Raw genomic sequence first — 14,375 nt, 5'->3', positions numbered from 1 at the left:
ACCATTTTCAGGGACCCCTTTTTGGCTAATGAGCACTACTTTCAGAAACAAAGGATTAAAATGTACCAGAGAATCTCTTTAAACTTACAGAAGGAAAATAACTCAATTTAAGTGTTGATATTAGTTGGCAGTGGTATTTACTTCAACATTATTGTGTTTTGATGCAGGCCCATTTCTAGTACCTTTTCAGACTATTTTCTAAGACCCCTTCTACATCTGTTTGAACAGAAATGTTTGCTTATGCCACGTTTTTCGCATAACAACAGTGACGTTCAATAGTGTTTTAATTAGTGTTTATTCAGGTCTCTATGTTTAAATAAACACTCTGTTTGTCTTCGGCAGGAGAAAGACCAGACTCAGAGGAACCAGAACCAGAGACGTCCAAACCAGCAAGACGACACGACTGCTCCCACTGCGGGAAGAGTTTTACCAAGTTAGGGAACCTGAAAAGACATGAGAGGACACACACAGGAGCAAAGCCTCATCACTGCTCCCAGTGTGGGAAGAGTTTTACCCAGTTTGGGAACCTAAAAATACATGAGAGAATACACACAGGAGAGAGAAGCCTTACCAATGCTCTCAGTGCGGAATGAGTTTTACCAAGTTAGGGTACCTGAAATCACATGAGAGAACACACACAGGAGAGAAGCCTTTCCACTGCTCACTGTGCGGAAAGAGTTTTACAGAGTTAGGCAACATGAAAAGGCATGAAAGGACACACACAGGCGAGAAGCCTCATCACTGCTCTCACTGTGGAAAGACTTTTACTGAGTTAGGGAGCCTGAAAATACATAAGAGAATACACACAGGAGAGAAGCCTTTCCATTGCTCCCTTTGTGGAAAGAGTTTTACCGAGTTAAGCAACCTGAAAAAACATGAGCGGACACACACAGGAGATAAGCCTTTCCACTGCTCCCTGTGTGGAAAGAGTTTTACAGAGTTAGGGAGTCTAAAAATGCATAACAGAATACACACAGGTGAGAAGCCTCACCAATGCTCTCAGTGCGGAAAGAGTTTTACCAAGTTAGGGAACCTGAAAATGCATGAGAGAATACACACAGGAGAGAAGCCTTACCAATGCTCCCTGTGTGGAAAGAGATTTACCTCATTAAGGCAATTGAAAGAGCATGAAAGAATCCACACCATAGAGAAACGTTAGCAATGCTCCTAGTGTGAGATGATTTATTTACTCAGTTAGGGCACCTGAAAGACCATGAGATAATACATACAGTGAAGATACCTTACCACCGTTCCAGTGTGGAAAGGAATATATCACATGAAATTATACTTAAAGTTTATGAGACAACACATACTTCTCCCACACTTGTTTCATCTTTTTTACTGCAAAACGTTGTGCTTTTGTTTATGCCACATAAAATCAAGTTGTATCGAAATGGACAAAAAAAGACATCTATATTTTTTTTTCAAAACTAACTGAATATGAAGTAGACTATGTCAGCTTGAATTTATCTGAGTAAAGAACATCACGCTGCTTGCTTAGCGAGTACTACCTTCCCCCAATTAGCCACATACCTGGCTCGAACTCAGGACCTCTGCATTACAAACACACGTGACCGTCCTCGTTCAATCGTCTCTACCCGTCGCGCCACTCAAAAGCTAGCAATTTAACGGTACAAGCAAGGACACTTATGACTGAGGAGTGATTTTCACACATCTCGATGTGCTACATTCACCCCTCAAACTTACAACAGCGACCCCCAGCGTTGAGCTGAGGGCAACTGTAGATCCGAGTCACTAGTCACCACTGTAAAGGAGTTGACGTTGCTTCCTTAAGGTTGCTACAAGCCTCACGACTAAAGATTCGGATCTACAGGGTTTTTGTTCAATTGTTGACACTTAAGGCAGTGATACATACTCTGTAAATAAATGATCATTTTCCAACTCTGGCTTTGTGTGTGTGTGTGTGTGTGTCTGCGTGTCATTCCTCGAGCACTACAGATAATCAATCTATCTGCTATTTTCTGCGTTGGTGGCTGACTGATTATTTGTATCTTACAGAGTGTGACTTTAAGGGAAATAGTATGTTCAAATTTTTTTTTTTTTTGTTCACCTTTATTTAACCAGGTAAGCCAGTTGAGAACAAGTTCTCATTTACAACTGCGACCTGGCCAAGATAAAGCAAAGCAGTGCGATAAAAACAACAACACAGAGTTACATATGAGGTAAAACAAAACATAAAGTCAAAAATACAACAGAAAATATATATACAGTGTGTGCAAATGTAGTAAGTTATGGAGGTAAGGCAATAAACAGGCCATAGTGTAAAATAGTTACAATTTAGTATTAACACTGGAGTGAGAGATGATGTGCAAATAGAGATACTGGGGTGCAAAAGAGCAAAATAAATAACAATATGGGGATGAGGTAGTTGGGTGGGCTAATTTCAGATGGGCTGTGTACAGGTGCAGTGATCGGTAAGCTGCTCTGACAACTGATGCTTAAAGTTAGTGAGGGAGATAAGAGTCTCCAGCTTCAGAGATTTTTGCAGTTCGTTCCAATCATTGGCAGCAGAGAACTGGAAGGAATGGCGGCCAAAGGAGGTGTTGGCTTTGGGGATGACCAGTGAGATATACCTGCTGGAGCGCAGACTACGGGTGGGTGTTGCTATGGTGACCAGTGAGCTAAGATAAGACAGGGATTTGCCTAGCAGTGATTTATAGATGGCCTGGAGCCAGCGGGTTTGGCGGCGAATATGTAGTGAGGACCAGCCAACAAGAGCGTACAGTGGTGGGTAGTATATGGGGCTTTGGTGACAAAACGGATGGCACTGTGATAGACTACATCCAATTTGCTGAGTAGAGTGTTGGAGGCTATTTTGTAAATGACATCGCCAAAGTCAAGGATCGGTAGGATAGTCAGTTTTACGAGGGCATGTTTGGCAGCATGAGTGAAGGAGGCTTTGTTGCGAAATGGAAAGCCGATTCTAGATCGAACTTTTGATTGGAGATGCTTAATGTGAGTCTGGAAGGAGAGTTTACAGTCTAACCAGACACCTAGGTATTTGTAGTTGTCCACATACTCTAGGTCAGACCCGCCGAGAGTAGTGATTCTAGTCGGGTGGGCGGGTGCCAGCAGCGTTCGATTGAAGAGCATGCATTTAGTTTTACTAGTGTTTAAGAGCAGTTGGAGGCCACGGAAGGAGTGTTGTATGGCATTGAAGCTCGTTTGGAGGTTTGTTAACACAGTGTCCAATGAAGGGCCAGATGTATACAAAATGGTGTCGTCTGCGTAGAGGTGGATCTGAGAGTCACAAGCAGCAAGAGCGACATCATTGATATACACAGAGAATAGAGTCGGCCCGAGAATTGAACCCTGTGGCACCCCCATAGAGACGGCCAGAGGTCCAGACAACAGGCCCTCCAATTTGACACATTGAACTCTACCTGAGAAGTAGTTGGTGAACCAGTCGAGGCAGTCATTAGAGAAACCAAGGCTATTTAGTCTGCCAATAAGAATGCGGTGGTTAACAGAGTCGAAAGCCTTGGCCAGGTCAATGAAGACGGCTGCGCAGTACTGTCTTTTATCGATCACGGTTATAATATAATATCGTTTAGGACCTTGAGCGTGGCTGAGGTGCACCCATGACCAGCTCAGGTACGGTGGGATTCGAAATGGTCGGTGATCTGTTTGTTAACTCGGCTTTCAAATACTTTCGAAAGGCAGGGCAGGATGGATATAGGTCTGTAACAGTTTGGATCTAGAGTGTCACCCCCTTTGAAGAGGGGGATGACCGCGGCAGCTTTCAAATCTCTGGGGATCTCAGACGTTACGAAAGAGAGGTTGAACAGGCTAGTAATAGGGGTTGTGACAATTTCGGCGGCTATTTTTAGAAAGAAAGGGTCCAGATTGTCTAGCCCAGATGATTTGTAAGGGTCCAGATTTTGTGAAGGAGAAGCGGAAGGGCATGGGCAAGTTGCAGCGGAGGGTGCAGAGCTGGTGGCCGGGGTAGTGGTAGCCAGGTGGAAAGCATGGCCAGCCGTAGCAAAATGCTTGTTGAAATTCTCGATTATTGTAGATTTATCGGTGGTGACAGTGTTTCCTAGTCTCAGTGCAGTGGGCAGTTGGGAGGAGGTGCTCTTATTCTCCATGGACTTTACAGTGTCCCAAAACATTTTGGAGTTAGCGCTACAGGATGTAAATTTCTGTTTGAAAAAGCTAGCCTTTTGCTTTCCTAACTGATTGTGTATATTGGTTCCTGACTTCCATGAAAAGTTGCATATCGCGGGGGCTATTCCATGCTAATGCAGTACGCCACAGGATGTTTTTGTGCTGGTCAAGGGCAGTCAAGTCTGAGGAGAACCAGGGGCTATATCTGTTCTTAGTTCTGAATTTTTTGAATGGGGCATGCTTATTTAAGATTCAGAGGAAAGCACTTTTAAAGAACAACCAGGCATCCTCTACTGACGGAATGAGGTCAATATCCATCCAGGATACCCGGGCCAGATCAATTAGAAAGGCCTACTTGCTAAAGTGCTTTAGGGAGCATTTGACAGTGATGAGGGGTGGTCGTTTGACCGCGGACCCATTACGGACGCAGTCAATAAGGCAGTGATCGCTGAGATCCTGGTTGAAGACAGCGGAGGTGTATTTAGAGGGTACATTTGTCAGGATAATATCTATGAGGGTGCCCATGTTTACAGATTTAGGGTTGTACCTGGTAGGTTCGTTGATAATTTGTGTGAGATTGAGGGCATCTAGTTTAGATTGTAGGTTGTCCGGGGTGTTAAGCGTATCCCAGTTTAGGTCACCAAGCAGTACGAACTCTGAGGATAGATGGGGGGCAATCAGTTCACATATGGTGTCCAGGGCACAGCTCGTGGCTGAGGGGGGTCTGTAGCAAGCGGCAACAGTGAGACTTATTTCTGGAAAGGTGGATTTTTAGAAGCTCAAACTGTTTGGGCACAGACCTGGATAGTACGATAGAGCTCTGCAGGCTATCTCTACAGTAGATTGCAACCCCACCCCCATTGGCAGTTCTATCGAGATGGAAAATGTTGTAGTTGGGGATGGAAATTTCTGAATTTTTGGTGGCCTTCCTAACATCTAACAGTGTGACTTTAAGGGAATAGTATGGTCACATCTTACAGAGTGACTTTAAAGGAATAGTATGGTCACATCTTACAGAGTGACTTTAAGGGAATAGTATGGTCACATCTTACAGAGTGACTTTAAGGGAATAATATGGTCACATCTTACAGAGTGACTTTAAGGGAATAGTATGGTCACATCTTACAGAGTGACTTTAAGGGAATAGTATGGTCACATCTTACAGAGTGACTTTAAGTGAATAGTGTGGTCACATCTTACATAGTGACTTTAAGGGAATAGTATGGTCACATCTAACCGTGTGACTTTAAAGGGGCAATTTGCTACATCCAATTTCAAACATTTAAATGAATGATGTATACTCTTTGACTCTTTAACAATATAACTTGTACAGTGCATTCGGAAAGTATTCAGACCACTTGACTTTTTCCCTCATCAATCTACACACAATATCCCATAATAACAAAGCAAAAATAGTTGTTTTGATTTTATTAAAAATACAAAACTGAAATATCATATTTACATAAGTATTCAGACCCTTTACTCAGTACTTTGTTGAAGCACCTTTGCCAGCGATTACAGCCTTGAGTCTTCTTGGGTATGACGCTACAAGCTTGGCACACCTGTATTTGGGGAGTTTCTCCCATTCTTCTCTGTATATCCGCTCAAGCTCTGTCAGGTTGGATGGGCAGCGTTGCTGCAAAGCTATTTTCAGGTCTCTCCAGAGATGTTCCATCGGGTTCAAGTCCGGGCTCTGGCTGGGCCTCTCAAGGACATTCAGAGACTTGTCCCGAAGCCACTCCTGCGTTGTCTTGGCTGTGTGCTTAGGGTCTTTGTCCTGTTGGAAAGTGAACCTTCGCCACAATCTGAGGTCCTGAGCGCTCTGCAGCAGGTTTTCATCAAGGATCTCTCTGTACTTTGATCTGTTCATCTTTCCCTCGATCCTGACTAGTCTCCCAGTCACTGCCTCTGAAAAACATCCCCACAGCATGATGCTGCCACGACCATGCTTCACCGTAGGGATGGTGCCATGTTTCCTCCAGACGTGACACTTGGCATTCAGGCCAAAGAGTTCAATCTTGGTTTCATCAGACCAGAGAATTTTGTTTCTCATTGTCTGGGTCCTTTAGGTGCTTTTTGGCAAACTACAAGCGGGCTGTTATGTGCCTTTTACTGAGGAGTGGCTTTCGGTCTGGCCACTCTACCATAAAGGCCTGATTGGTGGAGTGCTGCAGAGATGGTTGTCCTTCTGGAAGGTTCTCCCATCTCCACAGAGGAACTCTGGAGCTCTGCCAGAGTGACCATCGCGTTCTTGGTCACCTCCCTGACCAAGGCCCTTCTCCCCTGATTGCTCAGTTTGGCCGGGCGGCCAGCTCTTAGGAAGAGTCTTGGTGGTTCCAAACTTCTTCCATTTAGAATGATGGAGGCCACTGTGTCCTTCCTCAGATCTGTGCCTCGACACAATCCTGTCTCTGAGCTCTACGGACAATTCCTTCGACCTCATGGCTTAGTTTTTGCTTTGACATGCACTGTCAACTGTGGGACCTTATATAATATATAATCAATTTTAGAATAAAGCTGTAAGGTAACAAAGTGTGGAAAAAGTCAAGGGGTCTGAATACTTTCCGAATGCACTGTATATGCCTAACGAGCTTAGTTCAACTGTCGTACCCCATCAGAACCCAACATATAAGTCTGTTTAACTCCATTGTTTGTAAACACTGTTAGCCTGAAAACATGGCAAAAACTATAATTGTTATATCATGGATGGTCAGTCCTTGCATCCATAGCTCTGTCTATGAATTTGAGAGTGGTTGTATTTCTCCAGCTTTTTATCAAAACAGGGGTGTGGTAATGCCTTGTTATTGTTTGAACTGCAGATTGCCCCTGTAAAGTACAACAAACAGAGGATGTTTTAACACATTACCTTTTATAACAGGGTTGATCGTAACAGGGTTGATCGTTACAGGGTTTATTCATAACAGGGTTTATTAATAATGTTCATATTCAGCTTCTACATCTGCGTAGAGGAAATGATCTGTAAGAAGTAAGAGAAAACGGGTTATTTACCAATGACTTGTTTCCATTGTTTTGCCAGAAGGTTTTGTTAAACTGTGTTACCGACTGCAGTCAGCAGATGGCGATGTGAGTATTTCAGATGATGCGTCGTGCGTCAGGTATCATCTCGTGGACGGGACGCTTCTTCAACAACAACAGTTCAGCCGCCTCCGTAGCCAACATAAAACCTTAACATCGAAGCTTTAGGCCAGTTTTGTGTATATTAACCTCCGTGTTTTAAACACACTGTCTGCGTATTTGCTAGTTACTCCATTTAATTTACGTTATTAGCTATATAGCTATCTGGCTAAGTAACACTAGGCTAGTCGCTAATGCTAACTAGCTAGCTAACATCCCCGACCATGAGCTCACTAAGCTACTCTCCTCCTGCTAAAGAAGAGGAGGTCTGCTGGACGGAGAAAGAAGCTCTAGTGAAAGAGGAGGAGGAAGAGGAGGATGTTACAATACAAAAACAAGTAGAGGGTGAAGCTGTTACCGTGAAAGAAGAAGAAGTTACAGAGGAAGAAGCGTTCAGAGTGAAAGAGGAGGAGGAAGAGCAAGATCACGTTTTTGAACTGAAAGAGGCGATAGAAAAGGAAGCAGTTTTTGTAGTGACGGAGGAGGCAGAGATTACTGTCACATTGGAGGAAGAAGAGAAGACTGGAGATCTGAGGAACACCAGTAAGTAGTATTTTAAAAACGGGCACAAACTCTGCAGTTGTTGAACTGAAGTTATATATTTGAATATGTTGTTCTGTACCATTTTGTTAAAGTTACAAAGAGTGGGGGGGTCACCAACAAAACGTAACAATGGATGAAATGTATCCTATTATATTAGACAGACTTTTCAGACTTCTAGACTAGACTTGGTTTCCAGCTGTTGTACAGCTTGTCTTTGTCCTAGTGATAAACTTGGCCTCAGGTTATTGAGGGATCTGATTTGGATTAAACATCACAGGAAGACAGTTTTATCATGTGGAGGTTTCATTCCGGGTCGTATTCATTAGTGAACGCTGTAGCAAAAGGTTTTTCATCGGAAAACAAAAACAAGCTTTTGTTATGGGAAAGGGGGATACCTAGTCAGTTGTACAACTGAATGCACTGGCCCACCGCTCCTACCCGCCAGGCTACCCGCTTGTCGTTTCATTTGGCCTATTTTCTCCCGCTATGTTTCTTGTTAATTCAATCCTGATCTCTCTGTTAAACTAAACGGAGTGGCTGCGGTTCCGGATCGTGGCTTGCTGTTGCTAAAAATACGGAGAATGCCGGATCCACTAGCCTACCTCCTTCCAGCTGCTACTCAGTCACTCCGCTGCCGCTTGTACACAAAACATTTTGAACAACAGTAGTTATTTGTCTGTTGTAACAGTAGGCTATTGCAAACAAGTTGTCTAGAAATGTCATGTTCTTTTTTTCAGGAGGGAAGTTACATGCAGCTGTTTAGGCAAGCTATAAGTAGCCTATACAGTATATCAAACAAGCGTGTCACAGACAGGCAGTTAATAGAGATGTCATGTTATTTTTTTCCCATCACCATTGCAAACAGGAGGCAGACTCCTGGCTAAATGGCAGCATAACTGTAAAGATTACATCATCACACACAACGCAGATTATTTTTGCCCCCAATGTAATATGTACCCTGCGTCTGCTTGTGCTACGGCAATATCTGTTACAACAGACAAGATTAGGTTGGAGCCTTCTTAATATATCTATTTTTGGAATGTTTGTTCAAATCGCAGCAGGGTTTTTATTTCAGCTGTTCAGAAATATGAGGCAGAGACATCACCGTGGTTCAGACCAGGCTACATCACCATGGTTCAGACCAGGCTACATCCCACCAGGCTACATCCCCATGGTTCAGACCAGGCTACATCCCCATAGTTCAGACCAGGCTACATCCCCATGGTTCAGACCAGGCTACATCAGACCAGGCTACATACCCATGGTTCAGACCAGGCTACATCCCCATGGTTCAGACCAGGCTACACCCCCATGGTTCAGACCAGGCTACATCAGACCAGGCTACATCCCCATGGTTCAGACCAGGCTACATCCCCATGGTTCAGACCAGGCTACATCAGACCAGGCTACATCCCCATGGTTCAGACCAGGCTACATCCCCATGGTTCAGACCAGGCTACATCCCCATGGTTCAGACCAGGCTACATCCCACCAGGCTACATCCCCATGGTTCAGACCAGGCTACATCCCCATGGTTCAGACCAGGCTACATCCCCATGGTTCAGACCAGGCTACATCAGACCAGGCTACATACCTATGGTTCAGACCAGGCTACACCCCCATGGTTCAGACCAGGCTACATCAGACCAGGCTACATCACCATGGTTCAGACCAGGCTACATCCCCATGGTTCAGACCAGGCTACATCCCCATGGTTCAGACCAGGCTACACCCCCATGGTTCAGACCAGGCTACATCCCCATTGGTTCAGACCAGGCTACATCATCATGGTTCAGACCAGGCTACACCCCCATGGTTCAGACCAGGCTACATCCCCATTGGTTCAGACCAGGCTACATCATCATATCGATCAAATTGGTTGAGAGTTCAGAAGAGGGTAAAGAGAGAAACATGAATGCGCAGAACGTGATTTGGATCCTCAGTTTTAAGAAGTACGTTTCCAGGGGGGGGGGGCGGCGGCGAAAACTCTGTATTCGTAGCGAAAACTCTGTATTCGTAGCGAAAACTCTGTATTCGTAGCGAAAACTCTGTATTCGTAGCGAAAACTCTGTATTCGTAGCGAAAACTCTGTATTCGTAGCGAAAACTCTGTATTCGTAGCGAAAACTCTGTATTCGTAGCGAAAACTCTGTATTCGTAGCGAAAACTCTGTATTCGTAGCGAAAACTCTGTATTCGTAGCGAAAACTCTGTATTCAAAGTGGCGAAACGCTGTATTCGTAGCGAAAACGCTGTATTCAGTAGCGTAAAACGCTGTATTCGAATGCGTAAAGCAGCTGTATTCAAATGGCGAAACGCTGTATTCGTAGCGAAAACGCTGTATTCGTAGCGAAAACGCTGTATTCGTAGCGAAAACTCTGTATTCGTAGCGAAAACTCTGTATTCGTAGCGAAAACTCTGTATTCGTAGCGAAAACTCTGTATTCGTAGCGAAAACTCTGTATTCGTAGCGAAAACTCTGTATTCGTAGCGAAAACTCTGTATTCGTAGCGAAAACTCTGTATTCGTAGCGAAAACTCTGTATTCGTAGCGAAAACTCTGTATTCGTAGCGAAAACTCTGTATTCGTAGCGAAAACTCTGTATTCGTAGCGAAAACTCTGTATTCGTAGCGAAAACTCTGTATTCGTAGCGAAAACTCTGTATTCGTAGCGAAAACTCTGTATTCGTAGCGAAAACTCTGTATTCGTAGCGAAAACTCTGTATTCGTAGCGAAAACTCTGTATTCGTAGCGAAAACTCTGTATTCGTAGCGAAAACTCTGTATTCGTAGCGAAAACTCTGTATTCGTAGCGAAAACTCTGTATTCGTAGCGAAAACGCTGTATTCGTAGCGAAAACGCTGTATTCGTAGCGAAAACGCTGTATTCGTAGCGAAAACGCTGTATTCGTAGCGAAAACGCTGTATTCGTAGCGAAAACTCTGTATTCGTAGCGAAAACTCTGTATTCGTAGCGAAAACTCTGTATTCGTAGCGAAAACTCTGTATTCGTAGCGAAAACTCTGTATTCGTAGCGAAAACTCTGTATTCGTAGCGAAAACTCTGTATTCGTAGCGAAAACTCTGTATTCGTAGCGAAAACTCTGTATTCGTAGCGAAAACTCTGTATTCGTAGCGAAAACTCTGTATTCGTAGCGAAAACGCTGTATTCGTAGCGAAAACGCTGTATTCGTAGCGAAACGCTGTATTCAGTAGCGAAAACGCTGTATTCGTAGCGAAAACGCTGTATTCAGTAGCGAAAACGCTGTATTCGTAGCGAAAACGCTGTATTCGTGGCGAAAACGCTGTATTCGTAGCGGCAAACGCTGTATTCGTAGCGAAAACGCTGTATTCGTAGCGAAAACGCTGTATTCGTAGCGAAAACTCTGTATTCGTAGCGAAAACTCTGTATTCGTAGCGAAAACTCTGTATTCGTAGCGAAAACTCTGTATTCGTAGCGAAAACTCTGTATTCGTAGCGAAAACTCTGTATTCGTAGCGAAAACTCTGTATTCGTAGCGAAAACTCTGTATTCGTAGCGAAAACTCTGTATTCGTAGCGAAAACTCTGTATTCGTAGCGAAAACTCTGTATTCGTAGCGAAAACTCTGTAGCGAAAACTCTGTATTCGTAGCGAAAACTCTGTATTCGTAGCGAAAACTCTGTATTCGTAGCGAAAACTCTGTATTCGTAGCGAAAACTCTGTATTCGTAGCGAAAACTCTGTATTCGTAGCGAAAACTCTGTATTCGTAGCGAAAACTCTGTATTCGTAGCGAAAACTCTGTATTCGTAGCGAAAACTCTGTATTCGTAGCGAAACGCTGTATTCGTAGCGAAAACGCTGTATTCGTAGCGAAAACGCTGTATTCGTAGCGAAAACGCTGTATTCGTAGCGAAAACGCTGTATTCGTAGCGAAAACGCTGTATTCGTGGCGAAAACTCTGTATTCGTAGCGAAAACTCTGTATTCGTAGCGAAAACTCTGTATTCGTAGCGAAAACGCTGTATTCGTAGCCTTGGCCTAAACTAAATACTCTGGTTGTCTTTGGCAGGAGAGAGACCAGACTCAGAGGAAACAGAGCCAGAGACGTCCAAACCAGCGAGACCACACCACTGCTTCCACTGCGGGAATAGTTTTACCCAGTTAGGGAGCCCGAAAGGACATGAGAAAACGTACACAGGGGAGAAGCCATACCACTGCTCTCAATGTGGTTTTGGAGGGAAAGAGGAGGAGATGGACGTCACAGTGAAAGAAGAGGAAGACGGTTTTGGAGTTAAGGAGGGTGGAGAGATAACTGTTACATTAGAAGAAGAAGAAGAAGAAGAAGAGACTGGAGGTCTAATGAACACCAGTGAGTTTTATCTTAAACTGGGGCAAAAACTCTGCAGTTGTTGAACCGATGTCTCTGAATATCTCTTTCTGTATGCTGGACATCCCATAAGAGCAAAAAATAATACAAAAAAAATACATCATTTGTTTTTCAAATCTCAATGGTTTTATTACATCCTTAATATTTTAGCTGTAAGGTAAGACAGACTGATCTGATTGTAATATCTATGATATATTATTACAACCAAGCCTGAAAAGACATAAGAAAAAAAGTAAACAGGGGGAGAAGCCATACCACTGCTCTCAATGTGTTTTCCTATATTATTACAACCAACTCCTGTGTGATTTCATGACATTTGGGTGAAATCTTGGCTTTCATTTTCTTTTCAAAATGATGAAGGATCATTTGGATCTGGATTAAAGGCCCATTGCAGTCAAAAAACATGATTTTCCCGTGTTTTATATTTATTTTCCACACTGAGGTGAGAATAATATTGAGGATGCCATTTTAAGTGTAAGAGCTGTTTTGAAAAGACCGCCTGAAATTTCAGCCTGTTTTTTGTGGGCTTGAGTTTCAGCCTGCCTGGTGACATCAGGGACGTGATAGGTCAGAGTTGTTTGTTTTGATTAATCTTGTTGTATTTATTGTATTAATATTATTATTTTACATGATGTTGTATTAAATTGTGTATGTTCATGTTCACAGGGCTCCCTTGTAAATGAGACCCTGGTCTCAATGGTGACCCACCCTTTATGAATAAAAGTTCAATAAAAACAAATATGAGTTAATAGACCAATAAGAAAGAGTTCCAAACCTCTCTGCCAATAACAGCTAGTTTTCCGTTTTCCCCTCCCCACTCAGACTACTCCCAGACACTCCTAGAAAAAAATTTGCTTGAGAAATTGCTCTTTGATAAGAAGCTATTTTTGTTTCTTGTTGACCATTTTAACTGTTACCCAGAAATGATTTGATATTGATATTTTAAAAAATGGCTGCATTGGACCTTTAAACAATCTAAAACACTAACCTCAGGTTATTGAGGGAACTAGTCTGGATTAAACCTGAGAGAAGGCCAGTTTTATCATGTGGAGGTTTCATTTAGGGTCGTATTTCTCCAAACGTTTCGCAACTCAAAATGAAAAAAATAAATGTTTATACAATCCTGTTCTCTGTTTAACTAGATACTCTGTTTCGTCTTTGGCAGGAGAGAGACCAGACTCTCCCTCTGACAGCGGGAAGAGTCCTTCAGAGAAACCAGACCTGGAGACCCCAAAACCAGTGAGACCACACCAGTGTTCCCACTGTGGAAAGAGTTTTAAGTGGGTATGTTACCTGAAAGAACATGAAAGAATATACACAGGAGAAAAGCTGTTCCAATGCTCACAGTGTGGAAAGGAATCTACCCAGTTAGGGAGCCTGAAAATACATGAGAGAATACACTCTGGAGATAAGTCTCACAAATGCACTCAATGTGGAAAGACATTTAAGCGGTTAGGTAACCTGAAGTCACATGAGCGAACACACACTAGAGAGAAGCCTTACAACTGTTCCCAGTGTGAAAATATATTTTTCTCATCAGGAGACCTGAAATCACACGAGAGAGCACATTCTTTAGAGAGGCCTTACCAATGCTCTCAGTGTGGAAAGAGATGTATCAAGTCATCACATCTGAAAGATCATAAGAGAATACACACAGGAGAAAAACCATTCCAATGCTTCCAGTGTGTAAAGAGTTTTAGCCAGGTAGGGAACCTCAACATTCATGAGAGGACACACACTGCAGAAAAACCTTTCCAATGCTGTCAGTGTGGAAAAAGGTTTACCCACTCAGGTCACCTGAAAACACATGAGGGAACACACACAGGAAAAAAACCTTTCCAATGCTCGCAGTGTGAAAAGAGTTTTAGCCAGTTGGGGAACCTGAAAAGGCATGAGAGGTCACACACTGGAGAAAAACCTTTCCAATGCTTCCAGTGTTGCAAGAGTTTTACCCGTTTAGGGACCCTGAAAATACATAAGAGAATACATTCTGGATAGAGAAGCTTTACCACTGCTCCCACTGTGGATTTAAATTTACCTGGCTAAGGCAACTGAAAGAGCATGAAAGAATCCACACCTGAGAGAAACGTTATCAAATCACATTTTTATTTGTCACATTCTACAGGTGTAGTAGATCTTACTGTGAAATGCTGACTTACCAGCCCTTAACCAACAATGCACAGTTTTTTTTTTTTAAGTAACAAAATGTT

The 14,375-nt window shown here is 43.1% G+C and overlaps 1 protein-coding gene and 1 pseudogene across 1 annotated transcript; both read left to right on the top strand.

Moving 5' to 3' along the window:
* The first annotated feature begins 342 nt into the window (after positions 1–342).
* LOC123484838 lies at positions 343–1,315 on the top strand (annotated as a pseudogene).
* Positions 1,316–2,252: 937 nt separating this feature from the next.
* LOC123484837 (zinc finger protein 436-like) lies at positions 2,253–14,163 on the top strand. Its single transcript, XM_045215602.1, has 2 exons — positions 2,253–2,258; positions 13,513–14,163. The coding sequence occupies exons 1-2, from the start codon at positions 2,253–2,255 to the stop codon at positions 14,161–14,163; spliced, it is 657 nt and encodes a 218-aa protein (XP_045071537.1).
* Positions 14,164–14,375: the final 212 nt, after the last annotated feature.

Source organism: Coregonus clupeaformis, unplaced genomic scaffold (genome assembly GCF_020615455.1).
Source record: "Coregonus clupeaformis isolate EN_2021a unplaced genomic scaffold, ASM2061545v1 scaf0478, whole genome shotgun sequence".
Taxonomy (NCBI): domain Eukaryota; kingdom Metazoa; phylum Chordata; class Actinopteri; order Salmoniformes; family Salmonidae; genus Coregonus; species Coregonus clupeaformis.
Note: the sequence above shows the minus strand (reverse complement) of the source record. Positions and strands in the feature narration are given on the sequence as shown.